Source organism: Neophocaena asiaeorientalis, unplaced genomic scaffold, assembly GCF_003031525.2.
Source record: "Neophocaena asiaeorientalis asiaeorientalis breed wild unplaced genomic scaffold, Neophocaena_asiaeorientalis_V1.1 scaffold504, whole genome shotgun sequence".
In the NCBI taxonomy this organism is placed as follows: Eukaryota; Metazoa; Chordata; class Mammalia; order Artiodactyla; family Phocoenidae; genus Neophocaena; species Neophocaena asiaeorientalis.
In genome coordinates, this window is record NW_020174438.1 from 2480872 (window position 1) to 2506499 (window position 25628).

Here is a 25628-nt window from a genome sequence, read left to right on the forward strand (position 1 = left end):
AAATCAAATCCCATAACTGCTGGGCGGGTGACTCACAGACTGGAGAACACTTATACCACAGAAGTCCACCCACTGGAGGGAAGGTTCTGAGCCCAACATCAGGCTTCCCAACCTGGGGGTCCGGCAACGGGAAGAGGCATCCCCAGAGAATCAGACTTTGAAGGCTAGTGGGATTTGACTTTAGGACTTCAACAAGACTGGGGGAAACAGAGACTCCACTCTTGGAGGGCACACACAAAGTAGTGTGTGCATCAGGACCCAGGGGAAGGAGCAGTGACCCCATAGGAGACTGAACCACATCTACCTGCTAGTGTTGGAGGGTCTCCTGCAGAGGTGGGGGGGTGGCTGTGGCTCACCATGGGGACAAGGACACTGGCAGCAGAAGTTCTGGGAAGTACTCCTTGGCATTAGCCCCACCGAAGAGCCTACAGGCTCCAGTGCTGGGTCGCCTCAGGCCAAACAACCAACAGGGAGGGGACTCAGCCCCACCCATCAGCAGAAAATCAGATTAAAGTTTTACTGAGCTCTGCCCACCAGAGGAACACCCAGTTCTACCCACCACCAGTCACTTCCATCAGGAAGCTTGCACAAGCCTCTTAGATAGCCTCATGAGAAGAGGGCACACAGCAGAAGCAAGAAGAACTACAATCCTGTAGCCTGTGGAACAAAATCCACATTCACAGAAAGACAGACAAAATGAAAAGGCAGAGGACTATGTACCAGATGAAGGACAAGATAAAACCCCATAAAAACAACTAAATGAAGGGGCGATAGGCAACCTTTCAAAAAAAGAATTCAGAATAATGATAGTGAAGATGATCCAGGACCTTGGAAAAAGAATGGAGGCAAAGATCGAGACGATGCAAAAAATGTACAACAAAGACCTGGAAGAATTAAAGAATAAACACCTAGAAAAATTAAAGAACAAACAAACAGAGATGAACAATACAATAACTGAAATGAAAAATACACTAGAAGGAATCAATAGCAGAATAACTGAGGCAGAAGAATGGACAAGTGACCTGGAAGACAGAATGGTGGAATTCAATGCCATGGAAAAGAATAAAGAAAAAGAGTGAAAAGGAATAAGGACAGTCTAAGAGACCTCTGGGACAACATTAAATGCACCAACATTCACATTATAGGGGTGTCAGAAGGAGAAGAGAGAGAGAAAGGACCCAAGAAAATATTTGAAGAGATTATAGTCGAAAATTTCCCTAACATGGGAAAGGAAATAGCCACTCAAGTCCGGGAAGCGCAGAGAAATAAACCCAAGGAGAAACAAGCCGAGACACATAGTAATCAAACTGGCAAAAATTAAAGACAAGTTATTACAAGCAACAAGGGAAAAATGACAAATAACATAGAAGGGAACTCCCATAAGGTTCACAGCTGATTTCTTAGCAGAAATTCTAAAAGCCAGAACGGAGAGCCACGATATATTTAAAGTGATGAAAGGGAAGATTACTCTCCCCGGCAAGGATCTAATTCAGATTCAAAAGAGAAATCAAAAGCTTTACAGGCAAGCAAAAGCTAAAAGAATTCTGCACCACCAAACCAGATCTAAAACAAATGCTAAAAGAACTTCTCTAAGTGGGAAACACAAAAGAAGAAAAAAACCTACAAAAACCCAAAACAATTAAGAAAATGTTAATAGGAACAGACATATTGATAATTACATTAAATGTGAATGGATCAAATGCTCCAACCAAAAGACACAGGCTTGCTGAATGGATACAAAAACAGGACCCGTATATATGCTGTCTACAAGAGATCCACTTCAGACCGAGGGACACACACAGGCTGACAGTGAGGGGATGGAAAAAGATATTCCATGCAAATGGAAGTTAAAAGAAAGCTGAAGTAGCAATACTCATATCAGATAAAATAGACTTTAAAATAAGGAATGTTACAAGAGACAAGGAAGGACACTACATTATGATCAAGGGATCAATCCAAGAAGAAGATAAAACAATTATAAATATATATGCACCCAACAAAGGAGCACCTCAATACATAAGGCAAATTTAACAGCCATAAAAGAAGAAATTGACAGTACCACAATAATAGTGGGGGACTTTAACACTTCACTTACACCAATGGACAGATCACCCAGACCGAAAATTAATAATGAAACACAAGCTTTAAATGACACAATGGACCAGATAGATTTAATTGATATTTATAGGACATTCCATCTGAAAACAACAGATTACACTTTCTTCTCAAGTGCACATGAAACATTCTCAAGGATAGGTCACATCTTGGGTCACAAGTCAAGCCTCAGTAAATTTAAGAAAACTGAAATCATATGAAGCATCTTTTCCGACCACAACACTATGAGATTAGAAATAAATTACAGTGAAAAAAACATAAAAAGACACAAACACATGGAGGCTAAACAATATGTTACTCAATAACCAAGAGATCACTGGAGAAATCAAAGAGGAAATCAAAAAATACCTAGACACAAATGACAATGAAAACAATATATTCAAATCAATCAATGTGATACACCATATGAACAAATTGAAGAATAAAAACCATATGATCACCTCAAAAGCAAAAGTTTTTCTGCATCTCTATGCCCACTTTTCTCCAGAAAGTGGGCATAGAGGGAACCTACCTCAACATAATAAAGCCCATATATGACAAACTCACAGCAAACATCATTCTCAACTGTGAAAAACAAAGAATTTCAGGAACAAGACAGGAACAAGGGAAGGATGTCCACTCTAGCCAAGTAGAGACGTGGATGCTCCTAGAGACTGTCATACAGAGTGAAGTAAGTCAGAAAGAGAAAACAAATAACGTCTATTAACACATATATGTGGAATCTAGAAACATGGTACAGATGAACCAGTTTGCAAGGCAGAAATAGAGACACAGATGTAGAAAACAAACGTATGGACACCAAGGGGGGAAGCGGGGGTGGGGGTGATGGTGGTGCGATGAATTGGGAGATTGGATTGACATATATACACTAACATGTATAAAATAGATAACTAATAAGAACCTGCTGTTTTAAAAAAATTCAATAAAAATCAATGCTTCTTGTATGCAATGACATAATCCCTTAATATTAAAAGGCAAAAAAGTCTAATCATTTTATTAGTATAAATTTATATTTTTATCTTAAAGAACAAGTCTGGATTCCCTAATGAGAAATATGTTGTCTGCTATTGGATTCACCTAATCCACTCTCCACAACTCATTCGAGGATTGATAGAACTGACTCTCTGAAACATGTTTAGAATGTTTTTTCTCCTCATTTTTAAGGGCTAACATACAAAACTAATTAAACTTCAACATACATCAATGGTTCCCCTATAGCTTACATTATCTTATTTTTCAGTAGTTTTAGTTTATCTAAGTCAAATGCCCCTTGAGTAATTCTTTGAAGATAAGGTTGCCCACTGGAAAATTTCTGTAGGTTCTGTGGATTTAAGAATTCTTTTCAGTAGTCTTGATAGGATGATCTCAAGCTATTCTACCTGTGATGGCCTGAAATGTTATCTTTCTCTCTTCTTTAGTTGCTTGATGCCATCATCCTTTATTTCTAAAGTTCAGGGATTTAACAAGCATATATCTAAATGTCTTTCTCTTGAATGTTAAACCTTTGAAAGAAACTGTGTGCCATTTCCATTTTCAGGCCATGAATTATTACCTTGGATCCTCTCCTATTGAAGAAATGACAAGTTTTCATATTACACTGCAACTACCAGCGTTTAGTAGAGGTATGCTGGCCATTGGTAGAGGCTGCCCAAGGTACTCAGTTAAGGAAACTTCTGAAGCCTTATCTTGGCTCAGAGGGAAAGACTGCTGGGATATATTAGTGACAACTGTCTTGGGAGTGGGCTGGGTAAGTGGGGAGGGGAGGAGTGGCAGCAATAAGAACCACTTTTTTGCTAGACCTGCTGTATTATATCATTGCCTATGAATTTTCATATTTATAACCTCCTCTGACTTTGGACTACTTACAGTGAATAGGGTAGGTCTCTGAGTCTGTCTTCTACGTCAGCAACTTTTTCTTGCACTATTGTCCATTCTGTTCTTGTTTTTAAAAAATTGGATTTTACACATTACCTACTGCAACACTCATTGTTTTTCTGTTTCCATCAATATTTTTAAGCAGTTTATTATAATAAAATTATAATTCATTTTTCCTAAAATTAAAAAATTATCTGTTTTTAGCATCTGGCATTTCTTATTCAGGAGAAGAGTTTCTATGGCTTTGCTTTATTTATCTGCATTACTAATATTTTAGAAAATGTAATTCTGCTTTACATTTTCCACTTTAGTTATTATGCTTTGGATTTGTCTTCTTGCATTTAATTTTTGTTGTTGGGTACATTATTTTAGGCATTGATATTAGTATTAGGTGGATTTGAGTACAAAGACTATTTCAAAGTAACACTTATTAACAGTTTTAGGTGTATCTCTTCATGTTCATAATACACACAAGAATAGAAAGAGTTCTCTCTCTCTCATTCTCTCTGTTAATAAAAATGAGATTACAGTGTGTATATTTTTCTGCTGTTTTTTTCCCATTTAAACATATATCGTATCTTTCCATGTCAATATATACGGATATACCTCATTCTTTTCGTTGTTGTTGTTGTTGGTACTTTTGGACAACCTTCACCCATTTTATCCACCACTCCCCATCCTCTAGCAACCACCAATCTGTTCTCTGTAGCTATGAACTCATTTTTTGTTTTGTTTTGTTTAGCTTCAACATATAAGTGAGATCATAAGATATTTGTCTTTCTCTGTCTCATTTATTTCACTTAGCATAATGCCCTCGAGTTCTATTGTGTTGTTGCAAATGGTAAGATTTCCTTCTTTTTATGGTTAAATAATATTCCATTGTGTGTTTATATATATATCTCACATTTTCTTTGTCCATTCATTCATTATGGACACTTAGGTTGCTTCCATATCTTGGCTACTGTAAAACCAAGCCATTGGCTCATGATGCAATGAACATGTGAGTTTCAGTATCTTTTAAAGTTAATGTTTTCATTTCCTTTGGATAAATACCTAGAAGTAGAATTGCTGGATCATATGGTAGTTCTATTTTTAATTTTTCGAGGAACCTCTGCACTGTCTTCCACAGTGGCTGAACCAATTTACATTCCCACCAACAGTACAAAACTGTTCCCTTTTTTCCACATCCTTGCCAACACTTATTTCTTATCTTTTTGATAATAGCCATTCTAACAGGTGTGAAGTGATACCTCATTGTGGTTTTGATTTCCATTGTCCTTATAATTAATGATGTTGAGCACCTTTTAATGTACCCATTGGCCATCTGTAGGTCTTCTTTGGAAAAATGTCTATTCAGCTCCTCTGCACATTTTAAAATTGGATTGTTTGCTTTTTCATTATTGAGTTGTATGAGATCTTTATATATTTTGGATATTAACCCCTTATCAGGTATATGATTTGTAACTATTTTCTATCGTTCCACAGGTTGCCTTTTCATTTTGTTGATGTTTTCCTTTCTTGTGCAGAGCTTTTTAGTTTGATGCAGTCCCACTTATTTATTTTTGCTTTTGTTGCCTTGCTTCTGGTGTCAACTCGAAAAAATCATCACCAAGACCTATGTCAAGGAACTAACTGCCTATGTTTTCTTCCAGGAGTTTTATGGTTTCAGGTAGTTGTGCAGAGCTTTTTAGTTTGATGTAGTCCCACTTATTTATTTTTGCTTTTGTTGCCTTGCTTCTGGTGTCAACTCCAAAAAATCATCACCAAGACCTATGATAAGGAACTAACTGCCTATGTTTTCTTCCAGGAGTTTTATGGTTTCAGGTCTTACATTCAAGGCTTAAATCTATTTTGAGTTAATTTTTGTGTATGGTGTAAGATAGTGGTCCAGTTTCATTCTTTTGCATGTGGCTGTCCAGTTTTCCCAGCACCATTTGTTGAAGAGATTGTATATTCTCGTCTCCTTGTTGTAAATTAACTGACCATTTATCCGTGAGTTTATTTCTGGGCTCTCTATTCTGTTCCATTGATCTACGTGTCTATTTTTAATGCCAAAACTATACTATTTTGATTACTATAGCTTTGTTATATAGTTTGAAATCAGAGAATGTGATTCCTCCAGCTTTGTTCTTCTTTCTCAAGATTGCTTTGCCTATATGGGGTCTTTTGTGGTTCCATGCAAATTTTAGGACTGTTTGTTCTATACCTGTGAAAAATGCCATTGGGATTTTGATAGGAATTGCATCGAATGTGTAGACTGCTTTGGGTAGAATGGATATTTTAAATAATATTTATTCTTCTAATCCATTAGTATGGAATATCTTTCCATCTATTTGTGTCTTCTTCAATTTCTTTCATCAGTATCTTATAGTTTTCAGGATACAGGTCTTTTACCTCCTTGGTTAAATTTATTCCTAGGCATTTTATACTTTTTTGATGTAATTTTACATGGGATTGTTTTCTTAATTTCTTTCTGATAGCTCACTATTACTGTATAGAAACAAAACAGATTTTTGTATATTGATTTTGTATCCTGCAACTTCACTGAATTAAGTTATTAGTTCTAACAGTTTGTTGGTGGAGTCTCTAGGGTTTTCTATATATAATATCATGTCATTTGCAAATAGTGACAGTTTTACATGTTCCTTTCTGATTTGGATGCCTTTTATTATTTTTTTCTTGCCTAATTGCTCGAACTAGGACTTCTAATACTATGTTGAATAAAAGTCTCTAGAGTGAGCATCCTTGTCTTGTTCTTGATCTTAGAGGAAAAGCTTTCAGCTTTTCACTACTGAGTATGATGTTAGTTGTGGGTCTGTCATATGTGGCCTTTATTATGTTGAGGTGTGTTCCCTCTATACCTACTTTGAGAGTTTTTATAATAAATGGAGGCTGAATTTTGTCAAATTTTTTTTTTACATCTATTAAGATATCTTATGATTTTTATCCTTCATTTTGTTATCGTGGTGTATGACATTGATTGATTTGTGGATGCTGAACCATTCTTGCATCCGTAAGTACATCACACTTGACCATGTGTATGATCCTTTTAATGTATTGTAGAATTCAGTTTGCTAATATTTTAGCAAATTAACGGTTCTTGCATCTATGTTCAGCAAGGATATTGGCCTGTAATTTTTTTTTCTTATGATGTCCTTGTCTGGTTTTGGTATCAGAATAATTCTGGTCTCATAAAATAAGTTTGGAAGTGTTCCCTCCTCCTTTTTCAAAGGATTGGCATTAATTCTTCTTTAAATGTTTGGTAGCATTCACCAGTGAAGCCATCTGGTCCTGGGCTTTTGTTTGTTGGGGGGTTTTTTGGTTACTGATTCAATCTTCCTACAAGTAATCAGTCTGTTCAGATTTTCTGTTTAATCATGATTCAATCTTGGTAGGTTGTAATTTTTAGTAATTTATCCATTTTTTTCTAGGTTGTCTAGGTTTTTGGTGTATAATTACCCAAAATAGTCTTTTATGATCCTTTGCATTTCTGTGGTATCAGTTGTAATGTCTCCTCTTTCATTTCTGATTTTATTTGAGTTCTCCCTTTTTCTTGATGTGTCTAGCTAAAGGTTTGTCAATTTTGTTTATCTTTTACAAGAATCACCTATTAGTTTCATTGATGTTCTCTATTCACTTTTTAGTCTCAATCACTCAAACATATCATGAGTCTCTTTCTACGTCAATACATATTGATATAACTCAATCTTTTACAAAAAATTGCATTATTTATTATAGAACTTATTCAACCATTCCCCTGGAGATATGCAGTCAGGTTATATTACACTTTTCCCCTATTTGTAATAAAGTTGCAGTAAACATCCTGTATTTATGTATGTATTACCAACTGATTATTACTGGTTAAAAAAAAAATGCTGCTGCCTTACAAATTTTCTTCTTAAATACAGTCATCTTACCAAATCCCCTTATTATTGTTTGAGTTTTTAACATTCTCTGGGTATGCAAGTAATATAAGACGCCATTGCCTCTATTGTGTAAGCTTATATCACTTATTTCGATTTTATGACATTTTAAGATGGAAGATTTGAGAATAGTCTCAATCACTCAAACATATCATGAGTCTCTTTCTACGTCAATACATATTGATATAACTCAATCTTTTACAAAAAATTGCATTATTTATTATAGAACTTATTCAACCATTCCCCTGTAGATATGCAGTCAGGTTATATTACACTTTCCCCCTATTTGTAATAAAGTTGCAGTAAACATCCTGTGTGTGTGTATTTATGTATGTATTACCAACTGATTATTACTGGTTAAAAAAAAATGCTGCTGCCTTACAAATTTTCTTCTTAAATACAGTCATCTTACCAAATCCCCTTATTATTGTTTGAGTTTTTAACATTCTCTGGGTATGCAAGTAATATAAGACGCCATTGCCTCTATTGTGTAAGCTTATATCACTTATTTCGATTTTATGACATTTTAAGATGGAAGATTTGAGATCCTCTTCTGACATTTCTACCCTTCACATTATTTTTAAAATATTCAACCCTCAAAATTTAAGAGATCTACTCAAGTATTCCCATAGTTAAATAATAATTTCATTCAGTGTTGCTAAGAATTTAAAGATAATTTCTTTTTTAAAGTCTCCTCATTACAGTTTTCTTTTTTGAATTTTATTTATTTTTATACAGCAGGTTCTTATTAGTTATCCATTTTATACATAATACTGTATATAGGTCAATCCCAATCTCCCAATTCATCACACCACCACTGCACAACCCATTCACTTTCCCCCCTTGGTGTCCATACGTTTGTTCTCTTCATCTGTATCTCAATTTCTGCCCTGCAAAACACTTCATCTGTACCATTTTTCTAGGTTCCACATATATGCGTTAATAGACAATATTTTTCTCTTTCTGACTTACTTCACTCTGTATGATAGTCTCTAGATCCATCCACATATTGTTTATATCTTCTGGAGATTAACCATTTGTCTGTTGATTCGTTTGCAAAAATTTTCTCCCATTCTGAGGGTTGTCTTTTCATCTTCTTTGTATTTTCCCTTGCTGTTCAAAACCTTTTAAGTTTCATTAGGTGCCATTTGTTTATTTTGTTTTTAATGCTTTTTGCTCCACAGGCTGGACTGTAGTTCTTCTTGCTTCTGAAAGAAGGTATTTTCAATTCAATGCATATAGAGCTTCTGCTAGTGATGGAGGGTCTCCTGCAGAGGCGGGGGACAGCTGTGGCTCACTGTGGGGACAAGGTCACTGGCAGTAGAAGCTCTAGGAAGTACTCCATGCTGTGATCCCTCCCAGAGTCTGCCATTAGCCCCACCAAAGGGCCTGTAGTCTCCTCATTTTCTTTATTCAGCTAATTTCAGCTAGCGCTTTGAAAATTTTCTATTGATAAAATTTTTTTTTATTCTTCCAGGGAATTGCTTCTCTCACGTTTTTATAGTTCTGCAAATTGTTCATCACTAGTTTAACTTGTTATAAAGTACTAGGCAAGATTTTGAAATAGGATGCTATTTAGAAAATTTTCTCAGATAGGATTATTTTGTGAATCTTTCAGTTGTTTTTGAAGTTAGCATCCTAATATGCTTTTGAAACAATGAAACAGTATTCAAAAAGTTCTGAAGACAGGGCACAATAAACTCAAGTATTCTGAATGATAGAAGGACTGAGACGTTCTAACAGAGTTGCCATATATATCATACTATGTTAATGTAACCACCCTTCAAAGAATTAGAAAATAGAAAATAGTCTGTCCAGTATGAGAAGTTCTAAGTTATTATATTTTTGTTTCCAGAAACATGGAGGTCAGTTTAAAAAACTTTTTTTTTTTATTGCATCATGGTCAAAGAATTTGGTCTGTATGATAACTTGTTGAGACTTACTTTATGGACATAAGCAAAATTTCTAAGTGTTCCATACAGTTGAAAAGAATGAGAATACTCCAGTTTGGGGGTGTTGCTGGTTAATTACACTGTCCACATCTTCTCTAGCCTTATGAACTTTTTCCTTAATGTGTTATTAAGAGAAATATGTAATGGCAGATTTGTCAACTTCTTGTAATTCTGACTGGCATTTTTAATTTTTATATATTTAATGCATAAAGTGTGTTAGGTTTAAAATGTCCATATTTTCCCAGTAATTTTAGTCTCATTAATATGTAGAGACTCACTGTGGTGAGGCTTTTTGCCTTAGTCTATTTCATTTGATAATAAAATAGTTACACCAGCTTTCTTGTTTTTTTGTTTTTGTTTTTTTTTTTGCAGTATGCGGGCCTCTCACTGTTGTGGCCTCTCCCATTGCGGAGCACAGGCTCCAGATGCGCAGGCTCAGCGGCCATGGCTCACAGGCCCAGCCGCTCCACGGCATGAGGGATCTTCCCGGACCGGGGCACGAACCCGTGTCCCCTGCATCGGCAGGCGGACCAGGGAAGCCCAACAGCTTTCTTTTAATTAGTATTAGTCTAGTATATATGATTTCTTCCATTCTTTTTCTTTCAACCCTTCTGTGTCTTCATGGTACTAAGACTATCTCTAGTAAAGAGCATACAGCAAGATTTTATTTTGTTATCTAATCTGATGATCTTTGTCTTTTAAATGGATAAAGCAAGAGGGAAGAGATATGGGAACATATGTATATTTATAACTGATCCACTGTGTTATAAAGCAGAAACTAACACACCATTGTAAAGGAATTATACTCCAATAAAGATGTTTAAAAACAAAACCACACACAAAAAAAGCCAATTTACATTGATTGCCTTTATGAATATACTTGGATTCACTTCTACCAACTTATTTTAAACTTTCTACTACTCTACTTTTCTGATTCTTTATGTCCTGCTTCCATCCTTGTTGCTTCTTAGATTAAGGTTTCTGTTCCCTCTCATTTCATTTTCTCCCCATTAAAAGTAGGGAGGTTATACACTGCTTTATTATCTTAGTGTCTTCCCTAGAAAATTTATCATGTGTATTTAACTTAACAGAGTCCTATGTTAATTAGTCTCTTTATCCACATACTAAATAATACAAGAACCTCAGCACACTCTAACTCAAATCACTCTTCCTGAGTTAAGTGCCTTAGTTGTCTGGGATTCTGATTCTATCTTCATTTTTTGTTGCATTTCAGATCTTTTTTTGGGGGGGTTCACTTTCCTTCTTTGTGGAGAACACCCTTTAGAAACTCCTTTTAGTGAGGGTCTTTTGGGTTTTTTTTGGTGGTATGCGGGCCTCTCACTGTTGTGGCCTCTCCCGTTGCGGAGCACAGGCTCCGGACGCGCAGGCTCAGCGGCCATTGCTCACGGGCCCAGGCGCTCCGCGGCATGTGGGATCTTCCCAGACCGGGGCATGAACCCGTGTCCCCTGCATCGGCAGGCGGACTCTCAACCACTGCGCCACCAGGGAAGCCCTAGTGAGGGTCTTTTGGTAGTAAACCCTCTCACTTCATGTTTGCTTAAAATGCCTTTTTCCCCCATTTTTAAAACATAGGTTTTTTTGGTTGTTGTTTTTTTTTCCTGGATATAAACCTGTAAGTTAACAATATTTTTTCTGCACTTTGAAAATAGTTCAGAAAAAGCTTTGGGATTTGATTGTTCCTGAGGAAAGACAGCTTTCAGTCTGTTGTTCCTAGGAAGCCGTAGTGAGGGTCTTTTGGTAGTAAACCCTCTCACTTCATGTTTGCTTAAAATGCCTTTTTTCTCCATTTTTAAAACATAGGTTTTTTGGTTGTTTTTTTTTTTCCTGGATATAAACCTGTAAGTTAACAATATTTTTTCTGCACTTTGAAAATAGTTCAGAAAAAGCTTTGGGATTTGATTGTTCCTGAGGAAAGACAGCTTTCAGTCTGTTGTTCCTTTATAGGTAATCTCTTTTTTTCTCTCTGCTTTTAATCTTTTCTTTGTCTTCAGTGTTCTTAGGTATCGTTATGAAGTTTTCTTGTTAATTATCCTGTTTGGGGTTCTCTGAGATTCCTGAATATGAGACTTCATATCTTTCACCAATTTTGAAAATTTTTAATTCATTATGTCTTTAAATATTGACTGTACTCCATTCTCTTTCTTTTTTCCTGCTAGAATTCCAATTAGCCATATGTTGGGTTTTCTTAATCTCTATGTCTTTTAATTCTCACTTTCCACTCCATTGTCTTTCTAATACTGCATTCTGGGTAATTTCTTCAATTCCATCTTCCAGCTCATCAATTCCTTCTTCAGCTGTGTCTAACCCATTCAGGTTTCTAATTTCATTATTCCATTTTTTTCCCATTTCTAGAAGTTTTATTTAGTTCTCTCATATCTGCCTGTCCAATTCTGATAGTTACTTGTTCTTTTATCATCCTTTCTATAGTCTTAAAACTTTTATTTTGACATATTAAATATATTTTCTATTCCATAACTGATCAATTGCTAATATCCACAGTATTTGTGGGATGAATCTGCAGTTTATTGTTTTGGTTGATGCTGCCCATGGTGGCTTCCTTTCATGTGTTTGTTGATTTCTGATTTTGAGCTCATTTGCCTTGGAATTTTATCTCTGGGAATTTTTTGTGGCCTGGGTTTAAAGTTCATTCCTTTAAAGAGGTATATGTTCCCTTATGCCTTGGGGAACACTAATAACTTGGAACAACTTTTAACTATATTTTCAGCTTGAGGCATTTAAAGCCACATAAGTACTGTGAATCCTAGTCCTAAAATCTGTGTGAGTACAGACATTTGATGATAAGGGAATTATCAGTGCAGACTTCTTCTTTGTCTTGCCCCATTCATATCCAAGGCTGAGATAGGCATTTATCCTTACTGCCCCTCTCTGTGGGACAAGATTGTTTTAGTTTACCCACTGAATGTGTTACCCTTCAGAGACACTGGCTCTATTCAAATTATCAGTGCAGACTTCTTCTTTTTCTTGTCCCATTCATATCCAAGGCTGAGATAGGCATTATCCTTACTGCCCCTCTCTGTGGGACAAGATTGTTTTAGTTTACCCACTGAATGTGTTACCCTTCAGAGACACTGGCTCTATTCAGGGGTCTCTGATTCAATTCCCCTTCCTTTCAGACTTCAGGCTTTGTGTCTTGGCCCTGTAAGTGTGAACCATTAAACCTCAGGCTAATTAGGCCATTAGAAATTAACACTTATTTTACTGGATTTACACTTCCTTGTTGTTTTTGGCATCAGTAGGATTTCCTTCCCTTTCAGCTTAGCCATGGAATACAAAAATATATTTTTTAAGGCTTATCCAGATTTTTAAACTATGCAGACCAAGAGGATTTGCTTGAACATTTAGTCAGCCATAATGATCAACCTGAAAATCTATTTCCTTATCTTATGACATTAGCTTGTATATCCAAAACACTTATAATTGTGATGATAGCCATCATCTCTGATTTGTTCCTAATACCATGTCTTTGATATTTTACTATGTAATGTGTTCACTGTTAAGTTTTGTATAAATGGTCTTTATCATATTTAGGTGGTTTCCTTTTCTTCCTATTTTACTTGGGATAGCTGTTGAAATGTATGAAGTATTATTTGACATCCACCGATAGATTCAGTTTTGCTACTGAAATTTACATATGTACTCTACCATTTTTTAATAAAATTGAGAATATACAAACATGGAAAAACTTCCAGCTGTGAGAATTAAGTCCCCTCTTCCCACTGCAGTCCCAAGTTCCCTAGTTCCACACCACAGAGAGTTTACTGTGACTTACCAGAGATATTCTCTACATACTCAATCATTAGATAGGTCTCTTAATGCACATGCACAGTGACATATATATACACACAGTACTGTACCATACTTTTTTTACTTAGTAACACTTACACTCTAGAGAGCTTCTCTACTACTTATAAATAAAAGAATAAGAATAAAAAGACTTTCATCCAGCTTTTGAGTTTTTCAGAGACCAGAAAATGTCTCATCCAGCTTAAGAATACCAGTATACCTTATCTTCAATTATCTTAGAAACAGTGACTATCATAGCAATACCTAGGGCAGCGCTGTCCAAAAGAACTTTCTCCTATGATGGAAATGCTCATTTCTGCACTATTCAATATGGTGGCCACTAGACACATTTGGCTAGGGAGCATTTGAAATGTAGCTGGTGTGATTAAGTAAAGGAATTTTTAATTTTAATTACTTTTAATAGCTACATGTGGTTAGTGGGTGCTGTACTGAACCGCTCAGCTGTACAGTTGCACAGGCCATCTTCCTGGCTTTACAGAAGAGTGACCTGAGCTGCAGAGAAATGTTTTAGTGGCAGAACCAGGATTGGAACTCAGATCTCCTATCTTTCTCTTCATTCCTCTTTCAATTTTAGCATAGCTGCTACTTCAGCCTAAGTACTTTTTTGGGTGTAGGGAAGCGACTCTCAAAACCAATATGACCAAACCCTTCAAGATGCTGCTCTTCCAGGGACTCATGGAATCATCCCTATTTAACATCCATCACTTAGGGTCAGCCTGGTTTACTTCAGCTGCTCATTCCCTACATCACTAGGTTCTCTTAAAGCTTCTCCCCATCTATACTGCCACTCCTCTAGTTCGACACCCTTATTATCTTATAAAAGGATGCTTTGTTGGTGTTTCCTCTACTGCCTCTGAGCAACCCTCCTGCTGCTCCTATTTCTGATCATGGTGTTTTGCTCACAAGCCATCAGCAGTTACCACTGGGCACTGCATATAGTCTAAAATTTTTACTGCAAGGTCCTCTATAATGTAAGCTCATCTTATTTCTTTAAACAAATTTCTTGTTTTAGAATGGTTTTTAGATTTATAGAAAAGCTGAAATGGCAGTTCAGATAGTTCCTACATATCCTAAATCCAGGTTCACCTATTGTTAACCTCTTACATTACTACAGTACATCTGTCACAACTAATGAACTGACATTAGTACATGACTATTAACTAAACTCCATATTTATTTGGGTTTCACTAGTCTTTCCTTAACATCCTTTTTCCGTTCACACCTATTCATCATTACCTGCCCCATGTCCTCTGTTCTAGGATCATTTTTTCAGAGATGTCTGGTGTTTCAAGACCTTGACAGTTTTGAAGAGTACTGGGTTTTTCCTATATTTTTCTCATGGTTAGACTGGGGATTTTGGAGAGGAAGACCACAGAGGTGAAGTGCCCTTTTCATTGCATCCTATCAAGGGCACATGCTATCAACGTGACTTATCAACGGTGACGCTAACTTTGATTTGGCCAAAGTAGTGTCTGTACGAGGTTCCTCCACTCCATACACTAATCATTGGAAGCCAGTCACTAGATCCAGTCCACTTCAGGGATGGGGAGTTAACTTCTACTTCCTTGAAGGAGTTATAAATCAATAACTTATTTGAAATTATTCTGTAAAGAAGATTTGTCTCTTCTCCCTCATTTATTTATTCAGCTATTTATTGATATCAATATGGACTTAAGGATATTTATTTTAGACTTTGGGTTATAATCCAACATTATTGTTACTCATTTTCTGGCTCAAATTTCCACCTTTAGCCATTGGGAGCGCTCTCAGATGGGCCCTGAACACTTTCAACATGCTGCCCCATAGATATATTTTTTTCCCCTAGTGCCTCTTTTTGGCACTGCAAGATGCTCCAGGCTCATCTGTATGCCCTGGTTTCTATTACTGGAGACTGGAGTTTGAAACCAAGGTCTGGGTGCTGGTTCCCATCTTCTTTGTTAGCCCCACACCCCACTCAACCAATGCTGATGCTCACCTACCCATGTGCTCCTGTCTCTATAACACTCTCTCTCCACTCACACCGAAATCCACAGGTGCTTACCAGCAACATGTTTTACTAGAATGTTCTTCTCCTTCATCTGGCTGAAATTCTGCTCCTTCCAGAAGGCCTGATTCAAAATGCCGCCTCTTTCATGATGCCTTTCCAAATCTTCAACTTAACAGCCCACAGCCCTTCATAGTACAGGTTGTGAGTTACCTAAAGGCGGCGCTGTGACGTATTTACGTCCGTATCCCTAAACTCAGCAGTAGGACGTAGCAAATTAAACGGCTATTGCTTGACGAATATTGATTGACTAGATTAAGGTCAGTGTAAGATGTACTCTTTAGGGTCTACCAGGGGAAAAGAAACACACACACATACCCAACACAAAACAAAAAACCCTCCTGCGGAAGCTTTATGTCCAAGGGACCCTTCCTGGTCTCATGCCCGAGGAAGGTACCCTGTTTCAGTCATACGTTATTGCGAAAACCAGAAGGGAGAGCCTTGTGACTTCCATCCCTCAGAAAAGGCCTTTTCTCTTCCCAGTTACACGCACATGTTCAAAGATTAGGATCAGGGGAATCTAACATGCCATAAGGCAAATTGCAGAGCTGTCCCAAGTCAGGAAACCTCAATAGGAAACAGGCAGCAGCCCATGGTCAAATGAAATGATGACCCGGGATAGGCATTTCCCTAGAATCCCCTGCCTCCTGCCTTTCTCACTCAGTCACATCTACCGCCTAGGGCATGTGATGTTGGGGATGCAAATATAGCAAGGTGACCATGGATGCACCTGTATGCTGAGACGCTGGGAAATGTGTCCCAACTTCGAACCATTCTGGGACTTTTACCCCACTTATTGGTGCACTGGGGTAAAAGAATACCCGGGGGACGTGAGGATACTGCATCTGTCAGTCGCCCTGAGAAGAGGCTAATCCTGGGATAAAAGATGAGGTGAATTTCTGTCAGGGGCTAGGGAGAAACTTCCTCTTCATTCTTGGGGGTGGGGAGCTTGTGTTCTGAGGTGTGGAAAGGGCTGGAGCCATTGTCATGAGAGGATGGGGGTGCGCACCATAAAGAGGCAGGCCAAAGTGGCCAGCATGTGACTTTTCCCAGGCGGTGACACCAATGGTACAGAGAAATGGCCAGTGTTGGGAGGAGCAGTCCTTAAAGTAGGAGTTGCACCCTCTGGTCTTCCTGGATGATGCTGACGCCCCTTCCCTGAGCTCCCTGCATTCACCTGCTACAGCAGGCAGCTCTCAGCAAGCTGACGCTTCCTATCTCCGGCCCTGAAGTGCTCGCCTTCTCTAGCAGGAGTACAGTCCAGGGGTTCTTAATTCCTATACAATCCTCAAGCACACAGTGATGGGAGCCATAGGATAAACATCCCTGCTCCCTGTCCTGAGTAGGGGGATTTTGAGGGGTGGTGTCACCTGGTTTCTCAGAGGGACCCCCCGCAGCCCTGAGCCCTGGTTGCAAACAGAGCTGTCATCCTTATGAATGCACCCTTAATGGTGTTTCTCTCTTCCTCTCTTACATTCCCCACTTGACCACCTGTACTTTCTAAGATCACCCCTCACATAAACTTCCTCCACGCAAGTCCTTGTTTCAGCATCTGCTTTCAGGAAAACCTCAACTCAGATATGCTGCCCGCGCAAGAGGGAAGATGCAGAGAACAGAGGCAGCAGTGGGCAGCTGGGCTAGGCAGCTCAGAAAGGAGGACCTGGGGGAGGCTGCACCAGAGGAATTTCCCAGACTTGCCTAGGGAGTCAGAAGGGCAAGTAGACCAGGAACTGATGCTGAGCAAGTAGCATCTGGCCACACAGAGGAGCAGCAGGTATGACGCCGCCCTCTCAGAGTTCAAGATCAGAGAGCACCCAGCCAGCCAGTCCACCTGGCATCTCAGGGATGCTCAACTATTCAGAATTTCACCATAACAATAACACACACGCACCTCTGGCCCAGAGCTCCCTGCCTTGGCATCTTGCTCATTTCTGGGTTGAGTCCTTGCGCCATGATGTCATCAGCATGGCTTCCCGGATTCCGGGTCCATATCCTGCTCCCGAGATGTGACTCGGCATATCTGGACTCCTGAAGGTCGCTATGCCATTTTAATTTTTTTCTAAATGCCAGTATTTCATAGTTAGTTTACTAATCCCAAAGTCAGCCCCCTCCTACTCTCCATGCCCAACCCCAGTACAATTTGAAGCTGAATTTCTGGAAATGATCATGCCTGCTTCATCTTAGTACCACCAGGTAATAGTACCGTACCTACACATGGATGTTTATTTGTGTGACAGGTAGCCAGTTAAAAACACCAAGTAATATGCCCAGATACTGATTTCTAAACACCATTCTCTAATAAAAGAAACTGGGGCTCCTTGAAGAAGTAGTTGATTCTAGGGCTAGAGTAAAAGTGAAATATAAGATAAGCCTGGAGCATCTTATGATATGAGAAAGTAAAGAAGTGCTAAGAAAAAAAAATATGGGGCAGCACGTCCAGGAAGTGCCCAGGAGCCAACCTGAAAGAGCTCCTAGTGGTCAAAGGGGGAAGTATATGAGCAAAACATGAATAATGATAACACTGATGATAAACTAAAGTATAATAAGTATCTTTGTATCCATACTGATGTAAATAACTAAGTAAATGGGGGACAAGGGACAACTTTTCCTTACAGAAGACTTCCTGTTAATAAATGTGGAAGGAATAGGAAACTAGAAAAATAGAAAACCTCCACTAGGCCACCACAGTAATAACTGGCAGACATGCTCCACCAATTACAATTAGTGGAAGGAGTGGAAGGAGAAGCAAGATATTTGCAAAGTCTTAAAGTATCTCCCCACAAATAAATTAATAACAAAGAGAAAAATAGCAACTTTACAGTGAAGGAATCTGGCAGACACCACCTTAACCGAGTGGTCAGTGTTAACATCAGCAGTGGTAAGACATGTTAACATCGTGTCTGCCCTGATATGATGCCCTGAGAACACATCAGCTCCGTGGTGTCCTCCCCAAAACATATCACCTTGGAAGCCCAAGGTTAATTTCTTAGTTTTGATGCTTGCCCTATGGTTGGTAAGATGCTAACATTAGAGGAAGCTGAGTAAGGGGAGACAGGAACTCTCTGGACTGTCTCTGCAGCTCTACTATAAGTCTAAAATTAGTTCAAGGGGCTTCCCTGGTGGCGCAGTGGTTAAGAATCCGCCTGCCAATACAGCGGACACAGGTTCGAGCCCTGGTCTGGGAAGATCTCACATGTCGCGGAGCAGCTAAGCCCGTGTGCCACAACTACTGAGCCTGCGCTCTAGAGATCATGAGCCACAACTACTGAGCCCATGTGTCACAACTACTGAAGCCCGCATGCCTAGAGCCCGTGCTCCACAACAAGAGAAGCTCCGCATTGAGAAACCTGCGCGCTGCGATGAAGAGTAGCCCCGCTCGCAGGTACTAGAGAAAGCCCACACACAGCAAAGAAGACCCAGTGCAGCCAAAAATAAATAACATTTAAAAAATAATAATAAATAAATAAAATTAGTTCAAAATAAAAAAGTTTTAAAGAAACATTGACAAATGGACTATGGGTTTAAGTGTTAAGACAAATAGTGAAATATAAAGACGATCTGGGAGAACTTCAGAGTGCTACCAAGGTAGGAAACAGCTTAATGTGAGAAAAGGATTTTGGAGCCAGAGAAGTTAAGACAAACGATGAGGTTCTGAGCTAAGGAGGAAGCAGTGGGGCTGGAAAATTTTTTGAAAGCCAACCCTGACCTAGCACACAGTGAGCCAGGCACTTTTCCAAGTGCTGCATGTGTACTAACTGAATAAGAAATGGGACAGTTTGACACACACACACATACATGGGAACACAGTTGTCAGAACTGCGACTAACAGAATATGAGGGAAGAAGAAAGAGCTATCCACCATGACCCCCAGGTTTGTCATCTGTGGTCATAATAGCATTCCTCAAGGTGGAAAACAGATTGGGCTTGGGGAGGAGGAAGATAAGCTCAGTTTGGGGCAGGCTGGTTATAGGTGCCTGTGTGACAGCCAGGTGGGCAGGTACAAGATAACCTTACTTACAGCTTCAAAGAGAAAGCCATTCCAGAGATAGAGACCTGAGAATGATGATCATATAGCTCATGGTTGAAACTATAGGTGTGGATGAAATCACCCAGGAAGAGGGTATGAAAGAAAAAGAGAAGGGGGCCAAGGATGGAAGGTGGAGGAACCCCAACCATTACAGAAAGAAGAACAGACGAGGAGGACTGAGAAGTGGGTGTCAGAGGCAGAAGAGGATCCGTCACAGAAACCGTCAGGCTGGGGTGGGGGGGTGAGGTGTTCAGTAGTGTCAAATGCCACCACGTAAGAAGAGCTCTCAATTGACACTGGTGACCTGGGAAGGAAAAGTTGATGGGTAGGTCGTGGCACCCAGCCTGTACCTAAGGAGTGAATACTTAGTGGTGGGAAAGCAGAACAGGGAGTGCCAAACATTATCCTGAGAAACGTGGCTGGGAAAGAAGAAAGAAAAATAGTCAGGGGGAGCTCGAGGTCAGAGGGGTCACCCAAAACCCCATCTCCAGACTGATTCCTCCCAGGAGCTCCTGACACATATTTTCAACTGCAAACTAGTTCTCTCCACTGGGTACTCTGCCTGTAGCTTTTGAGTGTGTACGTCTAGCCTTAGACCTACAATGGTTCTACACTTAAGTTGACAAAAGCGGCATCACCTCTGCTGTGAATCGCATTTTCGACATGAACATTGAGATCTGAGATGATCTAACCTGACTGGACTTGATGCCTGACTTGGGGCGGCACGGACGATGCTGGACAGTTTTGTAACCATTCCCGGAGGTGAGACTGCTCGTGGCCACGTTCCATCACTGCACAGCCATGTCCCACCCCTGCTTTCAAAGCCCAGCGTCGAACACTTCCAGACAGTTTCAGATCCCAACTAGAAATTTGCTGGCGGGGTTAAAAGCTACAGTCGCTAGGAGAGATGCTCAGTGAGGCTCACGGCTTTTTCACATCTGCATGTGCCAAAGATGTTTCATTCCTCTCCGTGTTCGGTTGCGTTTACAAGCCTTTAGATGTGAACGCTCCTTAATACTGACGTTTGAGCACTGAATCAGCTTAGCTTCCTAGAAATTACTAGATTTTATATTATTCATTCATTCATTCAATATACATTGATTAAGTGCTGGGCAACATGTTAGTCCTGGAGAAGACTGGATAAATAAATGCGAAGAGGTTCCTTTCCTTGAGAAGCCCACATACGCTTACATACACAGCTACAAACAACATGGAATATCCTATGATAATAAAGCCATGTATATTATGTATACATGTCTGTGTGTGTCTATATAATAAAGCATTATGTTATGTATATGTCTGTGTATCTGTATAACAAAGGCACATATGTTAGGTATATGTCTATGTGTATCTATATAATAAAGGCACGTATGTTATGTACACGTGTGTGTGTCCATGTAATAAAGACCTTCATGTTATGTATACATGTGTGTGTATCTATTTCTGAGGGAACACAGACGACAGCATGACTTTCTCTTCCAGATGTGACTGGGTTGTGAGGGGTACTAGAGGGAGGCACGTTCAGTTGACTGTAGAGATTGGAAGGATGAGCAGTAATGATGGTTTGCCTCGGTGGATAAAGGAGGAAGAAAGGCCCTAGAGGCAGAAGGAATAGCAAGTGCAAAAGTAGAGAGGTGTGAGTATGCCCGACGTATGTCATAATGTGGTGATGGTGTTCATAAACATAACAAAACCACCAATGAAATGACGAAAGACACTGACTGGGCACTCACTGTGCATCAGGTGCTATTCTAAGCACTTTACATGGCATGAGGCACGTGTGTGAGTGGTCAGAGGTGAGGCTGACAAGACAGCTGGGGATCGGATGATGAAATGTTCTGAATGTTGTACTAATAGGCCTGGACTTTGTCCCACAGGTAGGGGAGAGTGAGTACTGGCAAGATGAGACTTGCAATTAAAAAAGATTCCTCAGCTAGCTGTGTGGGGAACGGGTCGGAGGAGGTGAGATGGGAAGCAAAGAGGTGAGTTGGGAAATTGTTTCAACAGTTCAGACAAGTGAAAATTGCAGGGAGGAGGAATGCGGGAGAGAATTCTGAGTAAGAAACGGGCCTTGGAGACCCCCCGCCCCGCCCCACAGCCATGGGGGGGCAAGGAAGAGGGGACGGGGTCCTAGTCACTCGGAGGGGCAGAAACGTCTCCAGGAAAGTGGATGAGCTCAGCTGAGGTGCGCGCAGGTGGAGGTGCCGAGTGGAGTGGGCAGTGGTTAGGATGAGAGGAAGTGGGGCGCAGAGAGGGGAAGTCCAAATCTAGTCAAGTTGAATCTGTCCTTTCATCACCAACCTCACCCTGAAGTCTCCCGTCCCCGCCTCCTCCACACTTTCACACGACAGGTGTGAATGGATACAGGGACACATAACCTTCCAGATGCAAGTTACCTGGAGACACACAGGGGCCAAGCATCATAAAGCACATACTTCGGCATACTTGCACCAACCTAGAGAGAGATACGCAGAGGAACACACACACACACACACATACATACACGCAGGTCCATAGGAGAGAGGTACACGAAAACATACATGCATCTCCACACACATGTAAATAGACCTACAGAGGTCATAGAAGCACAATTTTCTGGAGAGGGCGAGGCATGTATTCCAGTGTACAGTGGAGTCTTTCCATGCTGATGACTCTCGTCTGTGAGGGGGAGTAGCCGCATCTGGTCACAAAGACTCCCTTTGCAATGCACTCATGTAAAACATTCCAAGCGGACATCTAACTGATCTGTTATCCCACGCAGGACCCATCCCTATTCCATTCCAGGTGGACTGCTGTGAACGGAGAACAACTCTAAACTAGGAGATTAAAGACATCCACTGCAATATTCAACTCTCCTCTTACCAAAAAGCTTCTGCAGGACTTGGCCATCATATAAATCTTCAGCCAGGTCTTTCACAATGATTCTTTCTCCAACCAAAACATCATTAATCCAGTCAATTAATACCTACACAGAGAGAGAGAGAATAAGAGAAGAGTCATGGGGTATTTTCTTATAGAACAGCTTTCTAATCCTGGACAGTTAAAATTTAAATGAACTTCAGATTTTGAAAGGAACAAAACTATCCAGATGGCCCAGTATGTGGACAAGTAGCTGTAAGTGGGAGCCCCAGCGGCCCTGTTAACTTTCAGGTATGAGCTCTTCTAGTGCTGATGGCACCAGTGTCTCTGCTAATACCTCTGGCCGCTACCATTCCTTCCCCAAATGGCAAGCAACGTTTGCACAGTGCTTGGCTGTGTGGTTTTGTACTGGCAAGAGTGTGGGCTTTCGAGTTACGCAAACTGAGGTTGAAAACGCCATTTTACCTACTAATTAATTTGCGCATCTCTGGGATCTATGGAAATCTGTGTGTGTGTGTGTGTGTGTGTGTGTGTGTGTACCTCTGTCATCCATGGACCTCTGCGTGTGTACCTCTGTGACCTATGAATCTAAGGCAAGCTAGTTATCTGCTCTGAGCCTCTGATTCCCCACCTCTATAACTGAGGTTGAAGATACCTCCCACACAAAGTGGTAGAAAAGAATTACAGGAATTCCCTGGTGGTCCAGTGGTTAGGACTCTGCGCTTCCACTGCAGGGGGCATGGGTTTGATCCCTGGCCGGGGAACTAAGATCCCGCATGCCGTGCAGAGTAGCCAAAAAAAAAAAAATTACATGCGGCAAGGACCGAATGGTCAGTAAGGGCAGATTTTATTCATAAATAAAGCACTCTCCCGTTGTGACATCTGGTCAGGTGGTTACTGTGTTCAGGAGGGGAAATCGAACACAGAATTAAACATATCTGCCCAAGGAGAGAGCTAACCATGAGCGGAGACAGGAATCGGACTCTTGTCCACCTCACTCCAAAGCACATGTTCTCCTCCCTGCACCAGGCTCCCTCTCAGTGGGGCTGTGCAGTCTCCTGCCTTGTCTGTAACTTAGCTCCCATCATTCCCTGAGAGTCCTCCGTGCACCAGGCATCCAGCAGAGGCATTCCAGGTGATGTCTCACCCAATTAATCCACACAACACCCAAGGGGCAGGTAGCATCAGGTAAGGAAACTGAAGTTTGCACAAGGCCATTGTCTTTTTAATTTTAACCTCTTGTTTTGCTTATGAAGATATTATTTATATAAAATAAAATTAATTTTAAGTACACAGTTTGATGAGTTTTGGTCACTGTACACGGTTGTGTAACCACCACCACAATCAAGACACAGAACAGTTCCCTAGCCCTAAGAAGGTTTCTTTGTGCTCCGTCCCCTCCCCTGATCACAGGCCTCAGGCAACCACTACAGTTTTGCCTTTTCGACCATTTCACCTATAAGGAACATGATCTTTTGTGTTTGACTTCTTTGACTTGGCAGAAGTAGTTGCCTTTACAACACAGGTGGGAGCTGGGCTAGGTTTCCATCCCTGGCTGTAGCCCTGTGCCTTCAAAGCACATTGTTCTACTGTCCTAAGGCAGGAGCTTCCTTTTTCCCTTCCTCCCTCCTTCCCTGCCCTCTCTTCCCCTTCCCCTACCTTCCTTCCCACTCCCTCCCTCTCTCCCTCAACCATCCATCCATCCATGCATGCATCCATCCATCCAACATCTACCCACCCAGCATTTATTAATACCCGCTGTATGTCATACTCTGTGCTGGATCCTGGGAGTATAATGATGAAAGAAAATCTTTAACCCCAAGCCGCTCACCATTTAGTGAAGGAGACAGAGAAGTACATGAGTAGTTGTAACGCCATGTGGTGACTACAGTGACAGAACTAAAGGCGTGAACCACAGCAGCACACAGAGGGGCTGAGTGACAGCCCTGGGGTTTAGAGAAAGCTTCCTGGAGGACGTGACCCAACTTTGGCTTCAGGTGAAGAGCAGGTAGAGCCCCTGGGTGCAGGGGCTGCACGACCAAAGGCCTGGTGGTGGCAGTGCCGAAGCAAGCACGGTGAGCAGGTGTGTACGGGGAGTCAAGCCGAACAGATCCGGTGTCCTTGTGTTGTCAGGCAGGGATTATCTGAGGTTAAAGAGGCAGCTAGACATGGAGGCTTCAAACACCACCCCCAGGACTGTGGGCTTCAACGTGCACTTCTTAGGAAACTACATACAGGTTTTGAACAGGAAAATGATATATTCAGATTCGCATTTTAAATGAATCACTCTGGCACCCAGTGCCGTTTTGTTCTAAGTGCAGCTTGAAGAAGCTGAAGAAGAAAGACACAGGACAAGGAATCAGAAGGGGGATGAAATGAACATTTTTTGAGGGTGACCATTTGTCAGCCACTGCGCCAAGTACATTATGCGCAGTATTTCATTTCATCTCTCTCATTTCTGTTTGAACCTCATCTCCTCCACTCAGCTGCGACCATAAACAAACCATCTGGCTTTTCTGAGTCTCAGTTTCTTCATATGTAAAATGGGGATGATACTAGATCTTACTTCACAGGGTGCTTCTGAGGGACCTTGAGAAGAGTGGTGAAAGGACTGTGTGAGCTCTAGGATCCTGGCAAATGGGAACTGATTTGAGCTAACTTCTCCAGTGCTTATGGTCAACACCATTCGTTGGGCACTTGTCATGTTCCACTTCTGTTAACTTGCAGGTGTCCACCTACTGGACCGCGAGTTGCCTGTGGGCAGGGACTGCCATGCCTTTCTATTCTCTCCGCAGTGGCTCGTGTGGTGCCTGCACAGGGTGGGTGGTCTAGAAACACCTGTTGAGTCTGGGAGGCACCTGAAGCCCCTTCTAACTTCCTCTTACCTTTATCAGTTCTTGAAGTTTGGGGTCGCTGCGTGAGTTGGGATCCACCATTGTTCGCACTTCGTTCTCCTCTTTCAAAAGAAAAGACAGTTAGCGGGGTGG

General features: G+C 40.6%; 1 protein-coding gene across 1 annotated transcript in view; it reads right to left on the bottom strand.

Moving 5' to 3' along the window:
- PARVA (parvin alpha) overlaps positions 1-25628 on the bottom strand; it is a 176280-nt gene that overhangs the window by 50851 nt on the left and 99801 nt on the right. Inside the window, exons 4-5 of the mRNA XM_024757131.1 lie at positions 25527-25597; positions 22645-22747 (exon numbers count right to left, since the gene is read on the bottom strand). Coding sequence (XP_024612899.1) covers positions 22645-22747; positions 25527-25597 — 174 coding nt within the window. The remainder of the gene's footprint in view (positions 1-22644; positions 22748-25526; positions 25598-25628) is intronic.